The sequence below is a fragment of the Anopheles arabiensis genome, chromosome 3 (assembly GCF_016920715.1).
Source record: "Anopheles arabiensis isolate DONGOLA chromosome 3, AaraD3, whole genome shotgun sequence".
NCBI classification, from domain to species: Eukaryota; Metazoa; Arthropoda; class Insecta; order Diptera; family Culicidae; genus Anopheles; species Anopheles arabiensis.
Window position 1 is genome coordinate 27,042,221 of NC_053518.1, and position 27,805 is coordinate 27,070,025.

At 47.6% G+C, this 27,805-nt stretch overlaps 1 protein-coding gene across 5 annotated transcripts; it reads left to right on the plus strand.

Moving 5' to 3' along the window:
- On the plus strand, window positions 1-27,732 carry LOC120900001 (protein bark beetle). Of its 5 annotated transcripts, none has more exons than XM_040306448.1 (11): window positions 1-421; window positions 8,559-9,454; window positions 16,784-16,959; window positions 17,023-23,258; window positions 23,323-23,534; window positions 23,597-23,952; window positions 24,022-24,147; window positions 24,468-24,491; window positions 24,656-25,124; window positions 25,195-25,416; window positions 25,794-27,732. In XM_040306448.1, exons 2-11 carry the CDS (start codon window positions 8,936-8,938, stop codon window positions 26,886-26,888), a joined length of 9,435 nt encoding a protein of 3,144 aa, XP_040162382.1. In that variant the 5' UTR covers window positions 1-421; window positions 8,559-8,935; the 3' UTR covers window positions 26,889-27,732. The 5 variants fall into 5 exon arrangements, with proteins under 5 accessions (XP_040162382.1, XP_040162383.1, XP_040162384.1 ...); XM_040306449.1 differs by having other exon boundaries at window positions 1-372; XM_040306450.1 differs by having other exon boundaries at window positions 1-207.
- The last annotated feature ends 73 nt before the right edge of the window (window positions 27,733-27,805 follow it).

The following is a 27,805-nucleotide window of genomic DNA, read 5'->3' on the forward strand; positions in this document are numbered from 1 at the left end:
CAGTTGCTTCAGCGAAGCGGTGCGTACGTACCTGCGGATCTCGTTCCTCCTTGTGACTTTGTAGACCGCGTGTGTGTGTGTGAGTGCCAACACGCGCATTTGTTCTGTTTGTTTCACCCTTGCCACTTGCCTTCGCTGGTTGTTGCTGTTTTGATGACGACGACCGCACCCACAACGCACAACTGCACGCCGTTTTAGTGACACGCGGTAACTAGGGGCAAAGGTGACAGTAGTGTACCCAGACAGGGGCTACTACGATTTGTGTGTGGAGGATAGCTCAGAAGACGCAAGTGAGCTTGTTTAAGCCATAATTAGAAAGAAAAAAAAGGGTGGAAAAATTCAAATTGACAAAAGTAACGAGCAGTAACTAAAGTGAGTGATCAAACGTGTTCTTCGCAATTCATAAAGCAGGGAGCGGAAAGTAAGTGCACAACGCCGTCTACAGCTTGATCCTCCATCTTTAAACGATATTCCACCAAAGAAAAAGGGGGGAGAGGATGGCTGGAAAGATGGGAAGAAATGGGGTGGAATGAAAGCATCATCTTGGCGTTTGCCGAGGATAGTTTTGTCGGTGGGGAGAGGTATGTGGGCTTGAAGTGTGAAAGGGTGTTGCTTTTATATTGTGTTCCCTCCCGATACCTGTGTGTGTGTGTGTGCTTTTTTGCGGTCAGTTACGAAGGTGGCTCTCTTTCTTCTATTCAACCCCCCCGTTGATTGCGATAGAGCGAGACAGGACCAGAACAGGTTTTCCAGTGTTGTTCGGAATGTTGTGGTGATCCAACCGTCCAGCATGTTTTGGAGCCCTTCAGAAGATCTTGGTTGTTGTGGCTCTAAGTGTGTATGTGTGTGCTTTTCTGTTGGAGATGCAGTAAAGATTAAAGTGTGTGTGTGTATGTGGGGTTGGGGGGGGGGTAAAAGAAGAAATCTACGCTCAGCAAAAGAACACCACCAGTGACGCCAAACGTGTGTGAGTGTGTGCGTGTTCTTCCAAAAACGGGTTGAATAAAGTTTGTCTCCAAAAATAATCCAAGACGGCTGTGTGAGTTTGTGGAGTTGAAAAAAAGCTTCCAATGGTTTACAAACATATTTTACCGAGGTTCGTCGCTTACTGTCTACCATGTCTACCGGATTAAACCTCCCGTGTCGCTTAGTGTCAGTGTTGTAGCTTTATTAGCAGCGTGTGTCTTTTTTTTTTAACCGTGCTTTCGCAACCTACCATCATCAGACAAAGCCCTTTTTCGGATTCTGTACAACCGCGAGTAATTTTCGCGCCCCACCACCGTTTAAAAACCTCACAGTTCGACCGCACCCCAAAACACGTTGCAAACCGTGCAATCGTCAGTGCCCGCAGTGATTTATACGTCATGCCAGCAACGTATTAAGGGGAGAATGGCCGTCGTCGTATGCCTGCGAGTGTTTCTTTCCACATTCCACTCTTACCGTGTCTTTGTTACGCTGTTGTGATGCCCCCGACAGTCCTGACCTTGGTGGCGCCAATCTTGGATCGATGGTGTCGCGCGGTGTGTGAGTCAGAGTCACACCACATATACTATGCGCGCGGTTAAGCATCACAGTTGTCTACGTCGACGACGACGACGACAACGTTCGGATAGTAAGGGAGTTATTGAGCGTTACTATGGAGATGTGAACGAATCTAGGTCGTTGCGCATTGAATGTCCAGCAGACACACACAAAAAATCAATAACGACGTAATTATCTACGGGGAATGTCATGGTGTGTTTACAGCTGATTTGCGCAAATGTTGAATGGAAGAAATGTTGTATAAGGATTGTGGTGTGGTTTTTCCAAGAAGTACTATTAAACACTTTATATTCGTAATTTTTATTGGAATATCGAATCTCAAAACAGAATACGGTATAAATGTTAAAAAAAGTCTCTGACATCTTCCCATAGTTATTGCTGGAAACTCATGGCTTACATAGGCCATTACTTGCCATCATACTTTTGGATCTTTGTTTCCTCTTAGTTAATCTATCATTTGTTTTGATACACATCAACCCATGTGCCTCATGTATAGCGTGTATTCTTATCAAAGTACAGAGACATCAGGACAATATTGTTGGAAAAACAAGGACCTGAATATGGCTATAGGTGATACAACAAAATGTTTCAACATATATATCTAGTGTGATGATTTAAGTAATTAGTTGATGATTGATTCGTATTTGACCGAATAATTCTCATATTTGGTTTAGGGCTTGTCAGTTTCTGGCCGTTTCTGTGTCTAGGGACTGAGAATTTCTGAGTATTGGGGGCCAAAATTTTGTGAATTCAAGCACATTCGGCCTAGTAAGAGTCTACTTAGGCTCAAGATAACCACGTTGTCTCACGATTGCGTTAAGTCCTGGCTATCCCTCTGAACCTTGAACGGCAAATAAAAATAGATTCCTCAGCAAAAGCATTCACTGCGGTCAGGTAGTTTTGGAGACACCACTAACCGATGCCACCGGCTTTCCCTTTTGCTTCAGCTCTTTCCCATAGAGCCGCAAACCTTTTCACTCCCTAGAAACAAAAACAAAGGCCTCCCCAAAAAAAAAGCGGTAAAGTGTTCCATCGCAAACAGGGGAAGTAGCTTTCATCAGTCTGTTTGTGTGTGAGTATGTGTTCAACGGAAATGGGTATTGTTTTGGCATTTTCCCGTTGCTTTTCTGCCCCGATGCGAGCGCCCGGTGGTTGGGCCAGCCCTACAGTCGTCCACGGTAAATGAACGGCTGCATTGCAGAATGGCGATGGCCGCCAGTTCTTTGTAAACATTAACGGCGTTATGAAAGCACTGGCACAAACAACCACCATTTACTGTCCTTCGCTTTCTATGCTTAGCGAAATTTTCCATGCAAACAAAATAACAAAAGCCAAACAAATGTGGCGGAGGGGGTTTGAAGAAGATTGAAGGTTTTTCTATATAAGGGTGTTTACCAGTTATTTTTAGCAACCCGAAATCATTAACCGATCATTATTGAGCATCGAACGATTGTGGTAAACAAAGCAGAAACCATTTAACCTTTAACCAAAGGCCTTAGATGCCATCCGGAGTCTTCTGAGCGGGCATCGGTCAAATCGGTTCTAATCGGACTTTTCCTAACGGACATAATGACGGCACCGCAGGCAATTTAAAACAAGTTTGCGCGCGGGCGCGCGTTCGTAATTGCGCATGCAAAGTGTGAGCCTCTTGGGCAACCCGTTCCTTGACCACACGCCTCAAGCCCCGGACGGACCTCGTACAGGCAAGCTTTGTGTGTGTGTGTGTGCTGGATGCAACCAACGTTCGAACCAGCAAGCAGGGCAGGGAATGGCCAACGTCCAAGTCCGTTGCTTGAAAACACGTTTCTAGAACGTCCCGTCTCCCTTTGTTGTGGCCTTCGCATAACTTGTTTCGCTCTTGACCGTTTCGTGTTTCTCTTTCACGCTCCCTTCGCACCAAGAAAGCGTCCTATATCAAGCTTCTTACGAGCGTTTCTTCCATTCTTGCTGCTTCTTAGATGCTCTCTACGGAACGAACATGTTTGCAACGCGGGAATACATTAATTTGAATGTTTGTAACCGAAACATTCCAATAACCGTTGCCGATCGGCGCGCGTTGTAGGAGATCCGTTGATGTATTTTTTTGGTTTTGCACAAACTTGCCAGCAATGCCTGGAATGTGCCTGGAGCAAATGGTGCTCCGAATCGTTGCTGGGTGGAACTAAATATTTAGAGAATAAATTGCAAATGTTTGCTCCGTGTCAATAAGACGTTAATTCTCGTAGCATCCAATACAATTGTCACAAGCTGTAGGTACGATCGTGAGGCATTTGTTAGTTTCACTGTTCGCCCTCCGTACCAGACATCCGAGGTACGAAGTAGACGAGGTCATTGGTGTCAGTTTTTAATTCCATCATGTAGGAATAGGCCCTCCCCGCTTTGCCAAGGCACGTCCCACGGAGGTTGATTCATCCCTTTCGTGCAGCGTTCAGACATTCGGGCTGCCGATGAAATACGAGTGAGGGAAGAAGCGATACTATTACGGAATGAAGCGTTGCACTGCGTGGACACATGGCACGGGACTTATTACTCATACGCGCCCTATGTCCACGTCCACGTTAGGGCGGAACAGTGGCAAAGGTGAATGTATGTTATATCTCGCAGTAACAATGTAGCTTTTATTGTAGCTGATAGAGCTCAAAAGCGCGTCTGTCCCCGAGGCATAAAGAACTTCTGAAATGATAACATTCCATCACGCGCACCCAACAGACACTCGTCAGCTCGGTCTACTGTTGGTGGGTGAGAGTGTTACAAAGTCAACGTCTTCTGCCTTTCCAATATCTTATGCAGACGGACACCACGAGACCTCGTTGGGTGTGGTTTTCTGATCGTGTGTCTTCCTGTGGGGGAAACGATGACCCACACAGGCAGGAAAGAAGAAATTTTACAAATTCGTTACCGGACGCACGGCCCGCCGCCGTTCGTCGTTGCGTGCGTGAGAAGAAACATGATCCACCGCCTTTGGTCCCAGTCGGGCATCCGTTTCCTTTGACTGGATCGAGTTTTTATGGCTCCATCCAGTGTAAGGGACGCACGTACCTACCTATCGTCGAATGCAAATCGAATTGTTTACGGGGAAACACTAATAACCCCCCTCTCCTTCATTTGGATGACTTTCCCTACGCGAGCGACGAAAAGAAGACGCAAGCGAAGCTAATTTGCTGCGGAAATTATGCTAAATTTTCAGCCACTTTCCGGAATGGTTTCGAATGAAACGTTCCAAGAAATTTACAAAAAATTAAAATGCATACATTTCTTTTTCGTTGAAAAGTTGCTTTAAAAGTATAAGCTTCCTTTCCTTCATTCAAGATTAGATCACGTGCACTTCCACGTAGAGTCGTCTTCCACATTTTAAAACGTTGCGAAGGGCTTTCAAGCATTTAGTTGCAATCTTTTCCTCGATCTACTGTGTCGGCAAATGCTGCTTCAGCTTTCATCGTACAGTTTTCCGTGCCGAAAACACTCCCCCGTCCCATACGCCCCGGTAGCTTTTCATTAGCTCATTGTACGGATTTTTGTAAGCGCGCTCACGATCGCGGGCGCTCTTCATTGCAACGCTTTTGCTGCTCGATTTTTCGCCTTTGTTTCTATTGCGGATAGTGATAATCGTGATGAATACATCGAGCGGTGGTAATGTGCATTTGTTGGTGCACTGTGTTTGCTTTCTTTTTGCAAAGCCAAAGTTGGCAAGATCACCGGTGTGGAGGATGGAAACTGGAGAAAGAAATGATTTCATTCGGCCCAGAGTGTCAGCTGTTGTGACTGTTACCAGCCAACTTTCTTTCGGCTTAGGCTAAAGTTCATGAGTTTAACACGATTTTCTGGTTTGTGGCTTTTTCTTAGTTTCCCACCAAACCACCGTTTCTTTCCATCTCGTATCATGATCGTATGGCTTTGTGTGGTCTTTGCTGAAGCTGAAAGTGCATTGAAGTCGTCGAAAGCGAAACAACCCCGAAATAAAGCCCCGTGTGGAAGTACTTCGAATTGATTTTTCACCGTCAATGGTCACTGAAACGAATGGGATGGCATTTTCGTTTGGTCGAAAGCATACGCTCACACTTTTTGCTTATCACCTTTACCACGGGTTCGTTAGCGGGCATGATTGTCATACTACTGTCAACAATACTTCACTCATGCTTCCAGAAAAGCACATCACGGACCACGGACGATCTCTTCTCCGAAAGCTTAATCAATTTTGGTTAGGTTTCGCCTGCGGTTAGTTAAATTGGTTCACAGACTGAGTTACGGCAAGACATTACGCAGCATCCTGCGTGTGAAAGCGTGGTGGTGATCTCCAATGCGGTTTCACAATCACTTTACCCAAAAAGCTGCCCGCGAGATTCCTCAATATTTATCCATTTGCTTCACACTTATCCACTCACATGCCCATTTTCTTCGGCCGATCGTATTTAGCGCCTCACCAGAAAGCACAACAAAATGGAAGGCTGAGATGGTTTGCCAGGCCACACCGTCAAGGTATTGCGGGAGTGGAGTTGTTTTTATTTCACTCCACAGAGACCATAGAAATCTCCCAACCTTCCACAAAACGCCCGGGACCTGGGAAATGATATTTCTGTGCCACTAACGCCACTCGGCATGCGCACCCGATATTATTGCGTTAAAATTGCATGGCCATTATCAATTTTCCACACGGGTTTCTTCACCCCCTTTCCTTTTACCCCATCTCGATCTCGACGTCAGATCTGATCGGATGGAATCAGGTCAAGCTGACACCACCCTGCCCTGGAATAACTGGAAACGAATGTTTTGGGTTTCGGTTGCGCTATCCCCCTCTCCGGAAGAGAGGAAGCTTTTGAAGTGCATCTCAGCACAAATACCAACTTTGCTTGGGTTTCACGTAACCTAGAAAGCAAGAAAAAGGTGATGAAGATCTCAATATTCATCAACAAACACATGCGTACAGTTGCGTTCCACCACGTGGCCTGAAGGTGTTCCGACTCGCTACCGTCGCTCGTTTGGAAGATCTCATTAGAGACCGAGACCGGAGAGGTGATTCTCGAGCTCCGGGGCGTAAATCGTGCCGTCCATCATCATAATCTTCTCCGCAACAACAGTCGCAATTAGCAAAGCGTACGAAGCGTCGCCATCAGAGTGGAGGGATTTTTGTGGTGACAAAGTGAAGTCTGCCAGCAGGGAGCACAACCGATGGCTGGATGGATAACGGATTGGTGACGGAATGGCAAAACGATGATCTACATTGAGTCTGCGGTCTGGTCGGTTGGCTGGTTAACCGTGTTTGCTTCCACTTCAAGGGCTAATTATTTTTGTCGCACATCGGAGCACATTAGTGCAGAGCGTGGGGAAGGAGTCTTATTTAGCTGCTTTAGGTTGAGGGGTTGGTAAACAGTGATCGTTAGCTGTTCGTTTTTATTTGCTGAAGGCAAGACGAGATCACATTTTCACGTATAGGAAGATATGTCACAAAATTTGTTGCATAGACTTTTAAAAGGTTCAATAAATCTTTTGGAGTTCATTCTGTATCTTAGGCAGCACTAGTTGTAGGCGTAGTTTTTTTAAAGAAATATATTTACCAATTATCTTGACATCCATGGCAGATCATTCCGTCATTGAATAGAAAATATGAGCAGATCACGCCAGATCTATTAAGGTTCTCCAACGTTTTTCTTCTTCTAATGGAAAATTAGGTTAAATTTTCAAGTTCAATATCATTATGGACGTGTCTAACTTACCAAACATTAATGTGTGTCACTTCGTATGAATGGGATTGAAACATTACTTTAAACATTCAGATTATTGAATGTACTAGGTGATCGATAATACTTAGGTCTATTTGTCGTTTTGACGTTATCTGTATGTTTTAAGAACCTGCACCTGTTTTACCTAATGTAAGGTTTTTAGTTATTTCTAATTATTTCTTGCGCAAACCCTGGCTATTTCACAGATCAGAAGATAACAACAAATATACCAATCCAATTTAATTGAATTTGCCCTGGTTCTCTCTATAACCTAGTTTAATCCACACCAGAGCATATACCGATCCGTGTAAGGATTGATCTACGACAATTCTTGTAAGAGCTGGTGCATCTGTCTCTACACCATTAGTACATTCTTGGCATGAGACGATCGTTGCATATATAAAAAGATAATTTTCAGTCCATGCTAGTGAAAACAATAATACTCAACATGGATTGAACTTTCTCATGGGTTCTTGGAGTGAAATGAGTCAATTAACTTCATAATTTAATCCATTTACGTTGCATCATCACTGTCAATAAAGTGTCTTAATATATTATAATGACAATGCAATATCCCTACGCCGTACCTTAATGCATTCATTTCTATCTGGATCTTCATCAGAAAACTGACAAAAACGCACACATTCTCACATCTTCCAGCTATATAATTTATACTGTAAACACAGCGCGCTACCGGTATTCCGGTTTCCGGTGTGGGCGCGGGTGAGAGTAAATTATGAAATCACTTCACTCATTACACCTTTCGCCCTGCAAAGCAAAGGGTACCGTAAAAGGGAGCTTGATGTTGGTTTTTTTCTACGATTCATATGGACGCTTTTCACCCTCACCGTCAGCATCTTACCGGTGAACCGGTTTTGGTTATTTCTTACTCGCTTTCCCGATCGACACGCTTTACATCTTCACCCCGTCTTGGCTGATGTGTGTTGAAGGTGGTGGTAGGCTTTGGTTGTAATGGAAGTGGCACGGTCTTGCATCATAACCATAGCCAACAACACCTCACCAGCACAGGCGCATAATGTGGCACACATCCACGATTGAGAGCCGCCGTTTTGGGGTGTATGTCCGCGTGCAATCCACAGCCTAGCCCAGGGTGTGTTTGTTTCTTTATCGTGCTCTGGAATAGAGAGGGTTGTGCCGCAACTTATCGTGCCACCAAAGGGGGGGTTAAACGTGTGTTGTTCTACTGTTACTACTACTACTGCTACGTTATCGTAACGGTGTGTGCGAGATCTATGTGTGGTTCTAATTTCTGTTCCATCTCTTTTCTTTCCTTTCCAGGCCACCAACACACCCTACACGGATACAGGTGTGTGCGTGTGGGTTGATTACTACGATTTGATGAGTGTTCCCGGAGTGACGACACTCCAAGGGTAGTGTGCTTTTCTGTGCCTTACAGCGAGGTTAGCAGGTGTTGTGCCAGTGCGATGCGATCTCGAATCCCGTGGGAATGTTGCCAGTGAACGCAGGGCCTGTTCAGTGGGTGTTCAATCAATAGTTGGTGTGTTTTGCGTATCTCGCAGGTGAAACAGTGTTACATTTCTCGTCGCTTTTTGCAGTTGAAAGAGGGTACCGCAGTTGCCTCTATATGCGTGTGCCGATAGTGTGATAGTGCGATAGTGGTGAATAGAGTGCTCAATACACAACCCCCCCTCAAAATGAAGAGCCACAGCCGCACGCGGACTGTGAAACAGTGGAAAAATCGTCTAAAATATCGATCGGCGATGATGATCGGCAAGTTGCTGCCAGTGTTGTTGTTGGTGCTATACGCGAGTGTTCTTGTGCTACCGGGTCAGTGTCAGTTGGAGGATGTGGATGACTTCGGCGACCAGCTGCATCATCCCGATCGGGATGTGGAGCATGTGCCAGCGCCGAGCAGTAAAGAAATCATCACGAATCACATCGTAACCGACCACAGTGACGGGGAGGGAATGGGTGTTGGTGATTCACACTATCAAGACGGCGAGAATGGTGTGGACGGACCGGGCGGACGGTACACCGAAATTGGCGGAGATGTGGTGCTGGGCGAGAAGATTCTCCGCGCCTCGGAAAGCCCGTACTCGATGCGGACGGATCTGGAGGTGGAACGGCGTGCGCGACTCATCATCGAGGCCGGCGTTACGATCCACTTTGCACCGATGGTCGGCATTACGGTGCGCGGCTCGGTAGTGGCAATGGTAAGGGCCGATCAACTTTTCAACACAACTCTCCTCCTATGTTATCTTATCTGCTTATCGCTGACTGAGTTGTGGACCGCTGGGACCCTGGGCTATGTGGGAAGCTCGTACACCGTCTCGTCCCGTTTGGTGAGGCGGTTGAGCAATGTTTGATTAATTCCACCTGTTTCGTTTACTTTTTCTGATTACGGAGCCTCGGGTGCTTCCTCAACAGTGAGCGTGTTATCAGAGATTTCACACACAAACATGTTTCGTTTTTTTTATCATATGCGATCGCTCAACTTACCCGAAACAGAATAAGGAAGGGTCGGAATGCAGTCCCTTTCATTGGTCACAACTTGCGAGCGTTTTATCATGATTTTTGTACGTATTTACACACAAACAAACGAACAGGTTGTACGCAAATAAAGCCCTTTTTGCTGTGGGGCGTGCCACTTTTCCTTATCCGAGAAGTAGCAAAGCGGACAAATGAAAGGGAAAGGTTCACGAAATGTGTCATCGATGGTTCTGTACAAATATTGTTGAACTGATCTATTCCAATACGACGTTATCAGTTCCATCTTTGATTGGTATATTAAACCAGAAGAATGATGGCTGGCTTTCGTTACTACAGAACAACTCTTGGATGTTCTGAGAATTGTTTGGAAGCAGTTTCATGACACATCTAAGGCTTTGATATTATAAGTTAGCGATTCCCAAAGTGATCCCTACCAATAGCAATATTTCACATATGATATTGAAAAATCCAACATCTTGCTTCTCCAAAGTGTCTGACTAGTTGTATTATTTGTTTGTCACGTGTAATATCAACGGAATTGATAACTTGATTGAATTATTTGAGTTCAAAATACTAAATGTTGATGTATACATGCACATTCGGCAAATAGAGATGGAAAACATATTCCTAGATATTTATATATATTTCAACCATATAGCCAAGAACGATAATGAACCTTTCTTACCTTGATTCTGTCTGATCGAGCTGCTGGAATAACTTCTACTGAACTCAGACCTCGAAGTCGTTAGGTTATGTTTTTTTTTGCTTTCCTTATTTGACTTTTTCATGGAAAGGATGCCCTATAGAGTTCTACGGTCTTTTACTGCTAGGTTGGTTAAAAACCACCGCCCTAAGTGATCTTTATAAGCAGTGTCTGTTTATAAGAATTGAAGTAGTTTTAACTTAATTCAAGCTACTTTGCACAATATCATTGAACATTACGTTACAATTCTAGGGAAACTCCATTCCGTGACGTACTCTTACTTCATGATCATTAAAATGTATGATCCAATTCAGTTCTCCAGAAAATCACTGCAGCGTAAACAGAATTTATGTCACCTCATGGGTAGAATACGGCCAGGTGGTTTCGGAACTGTGCACCAACGGTGTACAGTCACTCATCCCTACCGAAGAACCTATGCCCCATTTCCTTTGCCGGTGGGCGGTGGTGCAGTTAATCAGCTCACCGTCACGCGTCGATCCACTTTCGGCGCAGGCTTCCGGCACAGTGACACGACGCGCAGTTCACACGCGCACGGCGCGGTGTTGTGCCGGTCAAAATAAAGTTCAACATTCTTGAGCACACGCGTTTATGGCTGTTTCAGACGATGACGATGGAAGAACTCTCGAAAAAAAAGACGTCCATCTATTACGATCGTTTCGGGCAACGTTCCATGAATGATTCCCAGCATTGTGGAACGATCCCATCGCCAGAGGGGGGAAACATTCTGGTACAATTTCACTTCAACATTGAGACAAATGCCTTACGATTTCATCGCTGTAGAGTTCTGCGCACGAAGCAAAGCATGAAATTATTCACACTCTGCCCAGCGAGCAGAGTCTCTCGGCACGTGCGTACCAAGCAACGAAACAATCCAGCAGTTCAAATGCGAGCTATCTTCGGGTATTGTCTGACGACTTCCCCATGGAGTTTGCTCGTAAAACGGTGGAGTGATGTACGCGGGGTAAATGAATTCGGAATTATAAAATTAATTAATTAGCCCCTGGCTGGAAGATGACTTCCAGGCGAGTTCGTTCGCATTCGTTCGCATCCAGCACGCGCACAGGAAGACAAACACGATATCATATTAAACAAACAGATGTGCTTCTTGCGAAACTTTCGTTCCTCTGTGGATGGAGGACAGAAATGTGATCTCTTACTATGGCGGTGGTGATTATTAGATTAAAAATGGTCCACCCGGTTAACCCTTGGGGTTAAGTAATTGTTGGCGGTAATCGAGTGCTATCCTTTGAAGGAAGCGCAACACTTGCATATAGCGACACCAATATCTTTTGTTATAAGAGAATCACTTGTAGGGTGTGTTATTTACATGTGTTATTTTCAGAATTAAATTTAATGATGAAACGGAGCTAAAAAAAGAAATAATAAAATTGCAGTTTTTTTTCACACAATTTAAGGTACATTATAAAAGCAACTGTCTGTCTTATAAAACATGAGTAAACTACATACAAAAATTTAAGTAGAAGCTTTTATTTCTTTCCATAAGTTATTTTTAAACTTATTTAATACTTTGAAGCGCATTTTTTTATAAGAAAAGCTAGCAATTAAAAAAACTTTTACTCATTTTTATTATCTAATGAAATTCAAATTGAAGCTCGCTTTTCAACATCATCTAAAACGCTTTTTGTGCAGTAAAATCGAACTACATTAACCAGCGCTTCCGCGTTTCACATCTGGTGTGTGAAATTTAATCTACTGCAAAGCAAAAAAAAAACAACCGTGATTAAGTGCGAACTTCTCCGCGGCCAATTTATGCTGTGCTACCGCGGAAACAATGCCCCGCAGGGGCTTAAAACCTTTACCGGCGAGCCAGCCGGTGTCGATTTTTCGCGCATTTTTTGCCCTCTTATTTTCTGATCGTCGTAATCGCGAATGAGAGTTTGTGAGGCTGGCTTGGTGGCTGTTGCGAAGATGACGAGCGTAAAGGAAAGTGCGCACAACCTTTTTAGTACGCTCGCTTTCGATTGCCAGCTGACAAGATTTGGTAACGATGATTACTCCCGGAGCATTGTTCCATTCTTTCGGGAAGAAGCGCATGGGGGTAAGTTGTGCAAAATTATGTAATTTGTAGGAGTGTATTTATTTGGAAAATCTATATATAAACTCTTCACGATGCTATAAAGTATGGTATCATCGCTTTATGGAAGTCCGTTTCCTGTCCAGCAACAACGGTTCGTTCACGGCTGAGTAAATGACACACTTGTTCACACACGATAGCCGTCCGCTAAGCGGGTTGAGGGTTTGGATTTTCATTCATAAAAATGTTCAGTGTTTACGCCTTGCCGTAGTCGTAGTAGTAAATGGAAGTTCGTGCAATAGCCGCTGTTAATCAATTAACCCCTATCGCGCGACCTTTCCGAGGGTGTGTGGCAGCAATGCCAGCTAATTCGTCGATCGGCAAGGGGGATGATCACACGCAGACGACAACGACGACAACGATCAGGAACAGCACGGGAACAGATTCTTGGAGAAGACAGACAGATGATTGAATTCATTGAAGGCGTCGCTCTGTAGGGCTTATCAAATGGGGCGTAGTTTGCAACGGAATGGTCATCTAATTGCCTGTGGCTGTGGTTACACGAAGCGAGATAAAAGGGCAAAGCGGTTGCTTAATTATATCCAACGGGGTTCACAATGGTCAAGGGTCGTTAATTAAGATCGAAACCTTTTCCTCTTTCTCTGGCAAATGCGGTGCATATTTTTCACTTTAATTCTCACTGTTTTGGCGGATGGTTGACGGAACATTCACGAGACGAAAAGGCGCATAAAGTCTGTTTTTTCCTCCCAAAAAGCAAACACAATGGGAAAAGTATAGTCCATTCTGCAGTTGTTTCTCGTTCACAAACCATTGTTTTCCAAATTGCACCCCCCCCCCCCCCCGCATGTTGACCTGTTCCTGCAGCGGATCGCAGCACTGAACTGCACCTCTTCGCCAGACAGGTGATGACGCCCCTTCGCGCGGAGGTTGTTCACCTGAGGTTCACCATCACCAGACATTTGGCTACCACGATTGTGCATTAACTACATAAAAAATGGGCAACAGATGATGATCACTGGTGCGTAACTCGCGTGCCTCCGAATAAAACGACCCATTGAAGCGGGTTTGCCTGCGAACACGGTGCCATAAACACATCATCATTCGAAACGGAAAATTGACAATCGCACTACAATAGAGCTCCATAAGCCCCATAAGACAGCTGATTCTGGTGTCTGTCCGTTCAGGTCAATTAGGCGTTGGCCTAGTCAGGCTGATCGTTCCATAGGCGGACCAGTCAATGGAGCTATTAGTTCGAACACCTTCGCAGCGGAAATGATCGTCATCGGGTCAGCGTTAGTCATCCGCAGTGAGGAGATACCATGATTCATCCCTCCCCACCCAAAACAAGTGGCTGTTGAAGTTTGTTTGAATGAATGGTGGCGCACACTACACTGTGTGTACTATGCATGATGATTCATTGCTTCATTTCGTGGAAAAAGCTTAGTTTTGTGGTAATCTAATCTCGCGCAGGAGGTTTTAGTAGTAGTTGTGAAGACGTTAAATATGATTTGAGTCTCTCTAGCTTCTCTTACTACAAGTAGGTTAGTTTGTTTTCCCGCTCCTAAACGTCACCGCCTTACTGCATTCTATTCCGTCGTGACATGGATGCATGGCGCCATATGGTTTCGATGCATATTTATGCTCAATGTCTGTGTCACTACACTAACACACCAGGCAAAGGCTGCATTCGTGTTGCATTAGAGCCGACGCAAAACCGCTCACTAAGCGGAGAACCGGTTTTTAGGTGCGAGTGCGTGTGCTTTGTAGCATAAATACAGGTTTTCCGCCGGATGTGCCACCTGTTGCAGCACTTGAAGCTGCTTTGCTATAGTGTTTTTGTGTGCATTCTGCTATGTCTGATGGCTGATGTATGCATGTCAGTAAGGTTGGATTGGCGTTCCTACTGTGAGATTGTGTTTTTTTTGTAGTGAAAAGAACCATCCCACTTTGTACTGTTTGTTTTAAGCCACAACATCATGCTGAAAGAAAGCAGGAATGAACGTTTCAAATTACATTTGTTTTGTGGGATGAAACATATTTCTAATAAATAATTGGATAGGCTTTCTATTTCTCTTTTTCCCTGTAGAGATACCCCTGCTCGTGATTGATGGGTTCACATTTGTCTTTTCTGTGATATGCGAGCAAACTGATCATACCAATTTAACCAATTTGGCCTCTGTTTTTTATCCTTTCCCTTTCCATGTGCATGTTTTTTTTTTGCTATTTGTTAATGAGAAACAGCGAGCAGGGTTTATCATTACACGCTAAATTGGAAACAATCATAGCCAAGTCATTATGCTGGTTGAGCGCAACGCATATGCCGCCTCCTTCAGCTTGGTTCGCGTAACGCGTAAGGTAATGGGGGGGAAAAATCACCACAAATAATTCACCGTCGTACCAGCATTTACACAAAAAAAAAAAAACAATTGCCTCTCGGTTTCCTCCGTTCGGTATACGGCATGCAATAAATGTACCACTTTCTGCTTGCGTGACGCCCGTAAAGGCGGATCTTCGTTCTGTGGCTTGTCTAATAGTTCTTGATCTTTCACACTTAAATGGTTAAACAGTTTGCGGTAGTGGCAAAAAACCAAACGAAACACGGTTCAACAAAAAGCGAAAAGGTACTGTTACCCAAAACATACAGCGAAGCCGCACTATTCTCATGCAAACAAACAAAACTTCTGTCTGAAGCGGTTAAAGCTCTGCACGCCGACTGTATGTACTTGCCAAACGACCCGTTTGCCGAGAGATGTGAAGCATTACCTCAGCGAAAGGGGCAACATACACCATTTGCGGCAGCATGGCGCCGGAATACGTTTTACGGTGGTATCGTTTTACAGCGTTCTCCACTGACCTACATTAACGCGCTTGTGTGCCGCAGAGAGCCGTGTTTGGTGCGCCGTCGAGACGCCGCAATTCGAACCGAACCGATGAGAAGCACGTTGGTAATAGAATTGTTCGGAATGTGCTGTACGCGGCTCCATGTACCACTCTACATGGAGGGGGGGGGGGGATTTTCCTAAGGCTGCAGGTTTGAGAGTGAAAATTAGTATCCGATTGCAGCTACGTGGTAGGGGATGGTGCAACATAAACAGTAGCTTAGATGCATTATGGGCAGGGGAAGGTGTGAGTTGCAATTATTCAGGCAGCTTTAGCGAACAGCTGAAAAGCTTGTTAACAAACTTGTTTACGTCCAAGGCGGGGGCAGAGATTTCGCTAGACTTTCTTTTTGGTTTGAATTTCAGTTGCTGCAGCAATTACAGTGGTAGGAGTAGTTGTGTGTTTATTGAAATAAAATAACATTAAAACAAAACTCATTGCAAAGATGAAAATGAAGGGTTGGATTATTCTTTATTTTATAAAATGGTATATACTATACATAGCGCCTGTTAAGTTTTATAATTTTATTATTAATTATTTTTTATTTTACCGAAACAATCTGATCCTTAGTTGTTTTATTTTTTGATCATAATTTAGAAATTGAGTTGCACCACACTAGAAAGGATCTGTTTTACAACAGTTATTGATAAAATCATAATACTCTTAAAAGTTCAACTCTCTTCCTGTCTCATTGCAAAACTGATTCCCCTAATTTTCAGACACCGGTTCAACTGATTCCCTATTCCCACCGGTATAGCTCACACTGACCAGTACCGTTTCTGCCACCCTTTCAACCTGAATGGCAACGGAACCATCGTCTGTTTATGGTTTTTTTTGCATTCAAAGCACAATAATTTGCCCGTTTTCATTATGCAACTGCGTGAGCGCGCGACGCGTGACGATGGTGGCAGTGCGCATTATGATCGGCAAACGCGCAACCCCCTACTCGTTTGTGCGCAAACGGAACTGACTCATACTGGCGCGCATCAAATGAAAAAGAAATGGTAAAAGGGGGTGTTGCAGGTGTTTGTGTTGGGTAAAATAGGAATAAAAAAAAAGGAACGATGTAAGGCATATTTAATTCCATGCCCGTTTTGCATTCTTTTTGTTTTTTTGCTCCAACCTTTCTAACACATTGTTTTGTATGTTCAGTGAGTTTTAATTGCGTTTGTATGTCGGTCAGACATATAATTATGTTCATCGTGTAAATAAAAAAAGGTACAGAGGGACAGTTATTCACACTTTACAAACAAATGCTCGTGACGGTGTTGTGACTACGGTAGACTTTTATGGAAAAATTCTTTCTTTTCGACCACAAAAGGCTGTTCCTTTTTTCAGTAAAATAATAAAAATGAACAATACTAATTGGTGCTTTGCGGTTTTGTTCCACAGGGTAATGCGGAGAATAAAATTACACTCACCACAATGCTCAACACGGGCTACAAGGATGTGCCTTCCGATCCCAGGGAAGCCGGCGTGAGATTGGTCGATGGTCCCAGCCCACTCGCTGGACGTCTGCAGCTGCTCAACAACGGCAAATGGCGATCCGTTTGTTCGAACTCCAAGAAGTAAGTTCCTTTCATTTATCCACAGCAGATGCAAGATTCTCATTGCAATGTTCTTCATTTTAGCTGGACCATTGCGGACTATGAAACGACCTGCCGGCAGTTGGGCTTCAAGGGCGGTCGCTTCTGGAACTGGATGGACCGCATTGCCAACTACGAACCGCGCCTACTGTACGAGGAGCCTCGCTGTCTCGGTACGGAAGGTTCGCTATTCGATTGTGCCTGGCCGTCGAGGCAGGTCGGATCGGGCGTTTGCGACTACCACAGTGACATTGGTGTGCAGTGTTTGCCACTGTTTGACCAGGTGACGCCTCACTGGCGTGGGCTGAAGTTCGAGAATGCCGAAAGCAAAGAGACGCTGTCCTACAATCACGTGCTGTACGATTCCATTTCCCTGTCCCAGCTGCGGCATGTGGACATTGTGCGTGCTGGTACGGGCCGTGGAGGATCGGCCGAAGCAGCGATCAGTGTGATGGGTGTCCCGCCGGTACTGGAGTTTGTCACGATCGATCACTCGTCCTACACCGGGATCAATGTGACGCGTCACGATGCTGCCTTCAGCTTCCGCAATGTAACGGTACGCCGGAGCCGTGGATTCGGTATCTTCATGAACTCAAGCTACGGATCGGCCCATCTGGAGGGTGTTACGGTGGCGGAGAATGGTGCGGACGGGATACGGTACGTGGGGCACGATTTGCGCGCCGACGAACGGACCGATCGTAGCAAGGTGTTTGATTTCTGTACGCTCACCTCAACGGCGTGGCAGATCTATCCGCTGCAACTGTCCTTCGAGCAGTCACCGTTCGCACTGTCGGCGAAGGAGTGCGCCCGGTCGTTCGAAACCGCGTACGGGTACGTGCTGACGATGCACTTCGTGTACTTCGAGCTGGCCCGGAACGAGTCCGCCCAGATCTCGGTGTACGATGGGATGTCGGAAAGTGATCGGTTGCTAGCTTCGTGGGATGTGAGGAATCAAACGCGCCCGCAGAGTGTTACCAGCACGCGGGAAAAGCTGTTCATCAAGCTGCGGGCTGAGCCCAGATCGGCTGTGCTGGCCCACTTCCGTGTAACGTCTGGCGTTACGAAGGCGTACGATTTGAACGTAACGCAGGGTACGATCGTGGATAATGGTGGGCGTGGCATTGCGGTGGATAATTTAAGATCCCAGGTGCATGTGCACGAGACGACGATCAGCAACAATCGGCATGCGGCTGGGCTGCACGTTACGAGCGGTGCCGGTGACGTTAACGTAACGCACTCGACGATCAACTACAATCAAGGCGATGGCATTAACATCACGTACTACGGTGGCAATAGGAACGTTTCGCGCAGCACGATTGAATCGAACCGCGGGCATGGGTTTGCCGTGTGGCTCAATCAAACAACGAAGGAGAGGCGCGAATTTTTGGAATTCAATCAAACGACTACGATCGAGTACTCGCACATCGTGCGCAATCTGGAGATTGGGGTGCTGCACGGTAACTTCTGCGGAGACTCTTGGGTGAACGTGACGGGGAATCTGTTCAACGACAGTGCGAGCGATGCGGTAGACATACAGTCTTGCTGGTTTGAAACCCCGGACGGAAGACGGATGAGGTTGCAGATAGGACATAACAACTTCGAGCACTCTCAGCGCATTGCCGTCGTGCTTAACCCGATCCTGAACCTGGACGGGAGAATCGAGTTCAATCATTTCACACGCGGACGATACGGTGCACTGCTGACGCGCAACAAACCACTGGAGGAGTTCCGACCGTTGCCGGTGCGGTTGATCGTGCAGCACAATCACTTTATGAATAATGAGGGCATCTACGTGGCATCGTTGGGGTTGTCACCGAACACGGACAGCAAAACGCAGTGGATGCTGTTTACGCGCAACTTTGTGAAGGGGAATCGCGTGAAGGAAGCGTTTGGACCGTTGGAAGATGAAGGCGAAGGACTTGGCGGAGAGGGACGATTGAATCCACGATCGCGCGTTGCCGCACCGGTGGTAATTTCCTCCAACAATGTGGACGTGTTCCGGAACATCATCTCGAACCAGGAGTCCCGGTACGAGGTCGGTTCGCAGCTGTCCGACCAGAGCAAGGCACTGAACGTGACGTACAACTGGTTGGGCAATCAGGACGAGGAAAAGATCTACGACCGGCTGTTCCATCGGAAGGATCGGTATGATCTGGCAAAGATTGAGTATTTCCCGTATCTTTTACACCACTCCAACCCGGGCACGCAGACGATCGCACAGTATCAAAAGTTTGTCCCGTTCTTCCACAAGGAGGGCAGCGAGCGGATTGGAGGTGAAGTAGATGGGCAGGAGATACTGCCCGCAGGGAGTTACACGGTGGAGCGGGACATTAATGTGAGACCCGGTGGAAAGTTAATCCTGAACTCGGGAGTAATCCTAAACTTTGCACCGAGCGTCGGTATGATGGTGACGGGAAAACTGGAAGCTAGAGGACGCGCTCCAGACGATATTCTGTTCACGCTGAAGCGAGAAGCGGTAATGCTGGAAAATGAAACGACCGAAGCGATCGTAGATGATCAAGAGTTTGCGATGGACATCGAGACGGAATCGATCGTGGAAAAGGTACCGCACGAACCGCAAACTCCGAAAGTCCCCGTCCGACTCGTCGGTGGTGCTAACGACCACGAAGGTCGGTTGCAGGTGTACACCGAGGGTGTCTGGGGTACGGTGTGTGACTACGGGTGGACCATCACAAATGCGGCGTTGGTTTGTCATCAGCTTGGATTGGCGTTAAATCCGATGGATTGGAGATTACAACGCTCCGAAGTTCCTGGTGCTGGTACGACGGAAGATGTTCTACTGTCGAATGTACGCTGTACCGAGCATGATATCGACATTACAAAGTGTCGTGCCGAGCGTGCATCACAAGGTGACTTTGAGAACTCGTGCGGACATGAGAATGACGTCGGCGTACGATGCTACGAAGGTGCCTGGGCTGGTCTTCGGTTCGGTGTGCTGGCAGAACGGGCGGACCTGCAGTACGTTACGATCGAGAAGGCTGGTCTGTTCGATTACGTGACCAACACATTCAAACCGGCACTGCAGATGGACCTGGCTCGCCACAATCTGGACAGTGTACGCGTGGTGGAGAACCTCCAGGACGGGCTGGGCATCATCTACTCCGACATCTACGCCGGATCGTCGGTGAACAATGTGAAGAATTCGGAATTTTCCGCCAACCGAGGCAACGGGATCAGCATCAAGCAGCTCGGCCTCAAGGTGCAGGGTAGTATCATCAAGGATAATCGCGGGTCGGGTATCAATCACGATCAGGTGGTGTCGTCGCTGGAGCAGCGAGAAATCACTAGCTGGTTTAATATGGTGCCCGACTTTAACGTGGACGATTCGGACTACCGACCGATCCTGGTGCCGGAAGGTGGCACCACCAACATCGACATCGACCAGTGGCAGATCAAGCATCTGATCACGACGCCGGTACGCACGAGCGAACCAGTGGAGCGGAAGATCATCATTCAGTGTCAGCCGGGGTACGTAATCGGCGTTCAGCTGCTGAACCCGATCGAGAACCGATCGACGGAGAACATATGGATACACGATTCGCTCACGGGCAGTACCGAGTCGGACATCTGGCAGGTGAAGCGTGATCTTTCGGTGTTCCCGCTGACGACGAGCAGCTACGGTGCGATCTTGCAGTATCGCAGCGGTACCAACGCGCTCGGTGGTGCCGTTTTGGTGCTTCGCTCGATCCAAGCGCCGATACAGAACATTTACAACCGTATTGTGCGTGGCCCGGTTCCAACGCTTCAGATAACGTCTACGAAGATACAGCGCAACTTCCGCGGTATTACGGGCACGTACTACAATCGCTATCTGGGCGAGTCGGGCGAACTGTATCTCCGAAAGGCAAACGAATCGATCAAGCTAATCAACTGCGAGATCAGTCACAACCGAGAGGAGGCCGTGTTTATCCATTCACCGTTCTGGGATGTGCACGTGAGCAACATTTCCGAGATAACGGTACACATCAACAACAGTCTGGTGCGGGACAATGGGCGTGGCATACGGCAATTCTCGAAGGATTTGCGCTCGTCCAACAATCTGTTCCACTACGTGCTGCAGGACACGACGGTCGAGAGCAACTCGTACGGTGGGTTGGAACTCAGCCTACCTTATGTGTGGCAGTACAACGAAAACTTTACCCATTCCGTGTTTCTGGGCAATGATACGTGGGCCCGCAATCGGAAGTTTGGCATCCTAATCGATGGCCATTATGCGGCGGTTAACATCTCGTCGAACATCTTTACGGAGAACGTGTGTGCGCAGGGTGTTATCGGTTTCCGGGGGATGGAGAAGAAGATGAGAATTGATAACAATCGGATCACGAGGAACTATGGCAGCTATATGGTGGAGTTCCGGTCGGACAGTCAGAGCGAGATTCTGGGCGAGATACCGGCCCTGTTGGCATTCAATCAAATCGAAAGCAACGAGGAGCTGAAAGACACGCGATCCTCGATGCGCAACTTCATCCGGGGCGAACGTAACAATGCGAATGATCCGACGTGTGTGATCGGGTTTGGAGGAGTGCAGAAGGTACAGATCTATCGCAATGTGATCTCGAACAATCAGCAGGATTACGATTTAATTGCGGGCGTGAAGTCCGCCCGGTTGAGGAACTATTTAGATGCTCGCGAGAATTGGTGGGGTAGTGCGGACGAGTTGCACATTCGCAAGCGGATCTTTGACTTTGACGATTGGAACAATCACGCGGAGGCACTGTACCGGCCGTACCTGATCGAGGACATCATCGATGGTAGTGTATCGGTGAGTGAGGGTCCGAGTCCGCCGGTCGATTTGAATGCGCTTGGTGGTCGAATTTTGGAGGATCTATCGATCTTCCGACGGGAGTTGCCGTATGTCATACGTTCGGACATTACCGTCATGCCCGGGGTGACGTTAAGCATCTTCCCAGGTGTTGTGATGGAGTTTGCACCGAATGTGGGTATTCTGGTGCTTGGAACATTGCTAGCCCGTGGTACCAGTGATGCAGAAATTGTGATGAAACCAATCGAAAGTGCCTCGGAAGGAATGCACCGTGTGGAACGATCGTTGGAGAACATGGTCAACTACGATTCGATCCGTCTCTGCACCAACCGGAACTGTTCGCAAGGTGAGGGCGAAAGCGAACGAGCAAAGGAAGGCTTCCTGGAATACTACAATCACACCACACTGCAATGGATTCCGATCTGTGATCGGCGGTTTACGGAGCGCAATGCACAGGTCGTCTGCCGAGAGCTTGGGTACGATCCGCTGGATGTATTCTTCGGGCACGATCGGAGGATCGAGTTCCACACGAACTCGCTGACCCGCATCTGGTCGTGGGTGGAACCGATGGAGTGTCATGGCGACGAGCTGCGGCTGGAGGAGTGTCCCGAGCGGTTAAACGGTCAGCTTTACGGCCGCCGTCACGAATGCCAGTGGGATTCGGAGTTTGTCTTCATCAGCTGCAATGGGGAGTCAGAGCAGCGCAACTACTGGGGAGGAGTACGCTTCGCTAATCAAGATTTTGAAGCGAGCATGTACGAACATCGCCTACACGATACGCACACACACACGACGGCACGACCAGTCGAGAGCGTGATGGACTTTGTGCGCATCCAGCGAGCGGGACTGCTGCACGGTGAGAAGTCACCGGCGGTTCAAACGATTGCCAAGAACCCCAGCATCAGCTCAGTTTCGATCAGGGACAGTGCACATCACGGCGTGAATCTGATCTCGCCGACCAATGCAATCCATCTGAACCATCTGCAGATCTTGCGCAGCCTCGGACAGGGCATCAATGCGATTTCGCTGACCGGTGAGGGTCGCGAAAGTGACGAATCGAGCTACAGCCCGCTGAAGGATCTCGATCTGCCATACAATCTGTTCTCGCTGGTGGACATCTGCGACACGAACAAGGAAATTACGCTCGAGGAGCGCGTGCTGGTGTACTACAAGTATGATAACAATCCAGTTAATTGTGTGAAGATCTTCAAGAGTGCGTACCGGGTGAAGCCGCTAGGCTTTCGGTTGCTGCAGTCCAATCTGTTCAACCACTCGAAGGAGTATGGACGGCGGGACATGATCCAGCTGATGGATGGTGATATCTATAATGTGTCTGCGCGCATTATAGGGACGGTCGATGCGGATTCGGACAATCAGAAGCGACTGTTCCGTACGAGGGAACCAGCCTTGAGCGTGCGGCTAATTGCTAGTGGAGCACCGGCACGGCATGGATTTATTGCGGAGGTGGTAACGCTTCCAATTTCGGCCATTGGATTCAGTAAGTGGAGCCTTCTTAAGATCATTAGGATAACGTTAGTAAGCCGCTTTGCTTCTTCTTACAGATCGTGACGCACAGCACAACATTTCCAACACGGAGATACAGGGCTGTGTCGGTGGTGCGCTGCAGTACACGTCCGTTGGTGAGGTGTCCCCAATACTGACGCTGGAACGGAACCGAATCATGAACAACTGTCGGCAGCTGTACGGGAACTTCTCTTCGTGCGAGTCTGCCATCAGGATCGATGTTCAGAACATGCAATCATTACATTTCAGGGTAGGTCCTCTTCAAAGCCATTTATTTCTCCGAGGCACTAATGGATGACTTCTTTTTTTCAGAACAATCTAATCCAGGCCAACCAAGGTGGTCTCTCCATTCGGGCCGATTCTCGGGGGTCAGCTACATCGCTGCGTGGCTGGATCCATCACAACCTGTTCGCCCGCAACCGCAACCGACCGGCGATCTACGTCGATGGACGGCAGTCCTCCCCTTACCAGGAGGTGATCATACACAACAACTACATCACACAGAACGATGCCACCTTCCGGGATGTGGTGGTGCTGCGCCAGGTCGTCTCCAACTTCACCTACAACTACGTGCACCGGAACAGGGGACTGCGGATCGTGCAGGTGTCCGGGTTCGATCGTGTACGGCTGCCCATTTACCAAACGACGACACACAACGGATTTTATGAGTAAGTGAAATAGATCCAATAGGAAGCTTTGCGGATGAGTACTGACAAAATATTCTCCCTTTTTTTTAGTAACGTGGCCACCGATTGGGAGGGACGGGCAACGATCGTCGCCGGTACGGCCGGGCAGCACTACGTGGACAATATTTTCGCCAACCCCGACAACGACTACGAAATCATCACCGTCAATCGTTCGATGTAAGTAATAGGCCTGTCCAGTACGCCCAAAACTGACCTCAAAACCAACTAACCAGAGTAGCCAGAAACAATTGTGAGATAGAGAGGAGTAGTAAGTAGTAGCGGTATACAGATGCGATGCCCTAGCAAGCCGGAAGTGTCTCAGTTTTGGCGTTTGTTTGTTTGTATTTATTTGTTCCAAATTTGCATGCTATTTTGATGATCGTTATTTCTCTTACTCCTTCCCTGTCTGTATTTCTCTAAAAAAACAAAACCTCCAACCCACTCCTGCAACTGCTGCAACTCTGCGCTAACCGTGCGTCAATCGTGCGTCCTGGCAGAATTGACTTCCAGTACTGGAATAGGTAAGGTGCAGTTGTGTATATTTACTGTTTTTTGTTTGTTTCGCTCATTCGCAAATTGGTGTTGGCTCGCTTACTTCATAGTTTCTTAGCAATCGTGTGTGTATTTAGACGTAAATTAATCAAAATCACAATTACTAAACGCATTACTGCACCCCTTCCAACAGCACGCTGGACGTGTGGAAGACGAAAATCGACGCCCGGCACAACTACTGGAGCTACAACGAAACGCTCGCGGTTAGTTCGCGCATCCGCGATCGCTTCGACGATCCGCAGCTGCTGGAGGTGTCCTTCCTGCCGCTGCACATGAACAATCTGACGGTGCTGGACGGGAAGTGCCCGCCCGGCTGGACACTGCTCATCGATACCTGCTACATGTACGTCGGTGCACCGATGAGCTTCCGGGAGGCGCGTGACTTCTGCCGATCGGACAATGCCTCGCTGCCGTTCATCAGTGGCGATGCCAACGCGCTGTGGATGTTTATCGAGCAGCAGTCACGCTATCTGCGCAACTATGAGCGGGTTTGGGTGCAGGATGCGAACTACATCGATCGCTGCACCTCCTTCCTGTACCAGAGCGTCGAGGTGGAGGAGTGCCACAATCGGCACGCATTCTTGTGCGAAATCGATCCAAAGGTAGGGATGGGATGGCAGCAGCGTTTAAGCAAAAAGGCATCCAAAGCTAACTCTTCCTCTCGCTTTCCAGGTGGAGATTGATCCACTGCACTGGACGGCTAGCATCGAGGTGATCGGAATCATTGTCGCGCTGGCACTGGTTATTGTGCTGATCTGCATCGTGTGTGTTTGCTGGTGCCAGAAGTCACGCTACCGCCAGGCGCAACGGCTGCAGCGACGCAACAGCATCCGCCAGAGCATGCGCAGCTTGAACAGTATTGATCCGCAGGGGTCGCTTCGTAGAAGAAATTATGTAAGTAGTGCTTCATCGTGCCGGGAGTGGTGTTGTGGGGATGTTCAGCCACTTTAAGACAATTCATGGTCGGTGTGTGGACTTCTAAGAATGCTAATTTATATCACTAAACTCATTTTTGTTTTTGCTCAAACGGTGGCGCAGCCAACAGCAGTTTAACGTTTGTCGTAAGTGAATGGTTTTGTGTTTTGCTGTGCAAATGTTGTTCGTCTTACGGCTTTGCAGTTATTAGAATGTGTTATTGGAATGTTTGCGAGTGTTTTTACTGTTTTGCTTGTTCTTTTATGTCCCCATTAGGAGGTTTAAAATGCCCAGAATTGCTCAACATTTCTAATCCTTTATCTGTGTCTTTGCACATCTCCCCGTTTCTCTACCAGGCAATGTCACGATCGACCGACACACTGCGAACAGCCACTACGAACGACTACAAACGCATGGCCTCGAACGGTTCAATCGAGTCCGTCGACAAGAGCGTGCTCAGCACCGAAACCAGCTACGATGTGTACGATCAAAAGCAGAAGCAGCAGTACAGCAACGAGTACGCCGAGCAGCTGAAAAGCCAGCTCGGCTACAGCGAAAGCAACGGCGCCCCATCGGAGTACATCCAGGCGAGCCAGGCGAACGGTGCAGCCCCGGCAAAAACCAAGGTGTACGGTTTGCCCGAGTACAGCAGCCACGGGGGTAGCATCGCGCTAGAGCTTGCCTTCCGCAACGAAGGCTTCCGGGACACGTCCACCACCTACTCGGGCGTGACGCGCCAAAACTCGCTCAGCACTGCCATCAACGAGGAGTCGCCCATCATCCATGCGCCGGGCGGCGAGGAGGAGATGCTGGAAGAGACCGGCTCCGACTACTACGGCAACTCGAGCACACTGCCAATGCGCGTGCAGGACAAGCTTTCCTTCCTGCACGAGCTGAAGCAGCATCTGCCCGAATACGAGCCGCCGACCGCTTCCGTCAGCCACAGCAGCTTTCAGCCGGCCCGCAGCTCGCAAACCGAATCGCTGGTCGGTGGTGTGAACGGTGCCGCCATCCCGTACAGTGTGCAGCGAAGCCCACCGGCAAGGCCAGCGCCGCCCGTCGTGCCACCGATGGGTCACGTGTACCAGCAACCGTCGATACAGGTGCGCCGGCCCGCACCGCCCGAGCCGGAGCAGATGCGCCGGCCGGATTCGTACATCAAGGCGGTCAAGAAGTACGCCACACCGGGCCGGGAGCGTGACTCCATACTGCCACCGCCACGCACCGACAGCCAGCAGCAGCGGCCCAAGACACTGTACGAATCGTCCGGCGAACAGCTGGAGCCAGCGCCATCGATGCCACCGGCCGGCGGGTCGCGGTCGAACTACGCACGGTCCAAATCGGAAGCCCTGCTCGAGACGAACTTCGACGGTACGCCCGGTGTCGACGGGCAGCCGGTGCTGAGTGCGGACAGTCGCAGCTACTCCCAACCACTCGAAACTGCAATGTAAGACAGACAGATGTGTGTGTGTGCATTAGTTTGCAAATGCTGCTTTCTATATTTTGTTTTGTAAACGAAACTGTACAGGATTAGCTTTGTAAGGTAACGAACGATTTAGCGAATCAAAAACGAACCAAGCGAACAAAGTGGTTAGCACAAAATGAGGATTCAAAGAGGGAAAGAGAGCGGTTATAGTGACTTTGCAGGTGCTTTTATACGTAAGCAGCTAGAGCCGTTGTGTTTGAAAACGTTTATAGAAAGGTAAGGGATAAGGCGAGAGGATCAGTGCATATACATTCTCTCTATCTCTCAGTAGGACAATCGTGATATGGACAGGGAAATCCCTAAAGCGTAATGCACCAGCAAATTGACTGCTGTGTGGTGCCTTAATGTTTCATACTGCACAAATATACTACTGTCCCTTCATGTCGTAGGGGTTCTTGTTAGGTTCCATGACCAATGAAGGCAAAACACAAAACTCCCCGCCCTTTCAACAGTTTCACATCGAGATAAGCGATGTGATATCATCTGCGTGATAGAGAAGGCGTGTGTTCAATAGGAGCATGTGTTTTTGTTCAAATGTTTTTAAAAGTGGGAAATTGATTTTAAGTACGTGTTAATGTTCTGATTAACTAAATGACAATCGATCGTCAAGTGACAAAAGCATACACCACAATACGATAAACGGAATTACGGTAGAACAAATCAACGAAACACTGTTGTGTTTGAATGCGTTTCTTTTTTTAAACTGTTCGTGTTTTAGGTTAATGTAGTCTAATGGAATGATTTTATGTTCAGCGCAATAAAAACAAGCAACATAGCCAAGAGGAGTATGTTGGATGATGAATGTTTAAGCACGTGTTTTGCCTATTGAATTTAAATGAAACTATTGACTGTTACATTGATACTCGAGTTTTCAGCTAAAAA

Coding starts and splice junctions, on each gene's coding strand:
- LOC120900001 (XM_040306448.1), top strand. CDS start 8,936: ATGAAGAGCCACAGCCGCACGCGGACTGTGAAACAGTGGAAAAATCGT. Junction 23,953..24,021: donor ACACACAACGGATTTTATGA/GTAAGTGAAATA, acceptor CCTTTTTTTTAG/TAACGTGGCCACCGATTGGG. Junction 24,148..24,467: donor ATCACCGTCAATCGTTCGAT/GTAAGTAATAGG, acceptor GCGTCCTGGCAG/AATTGACTTCCAGTACTGGA.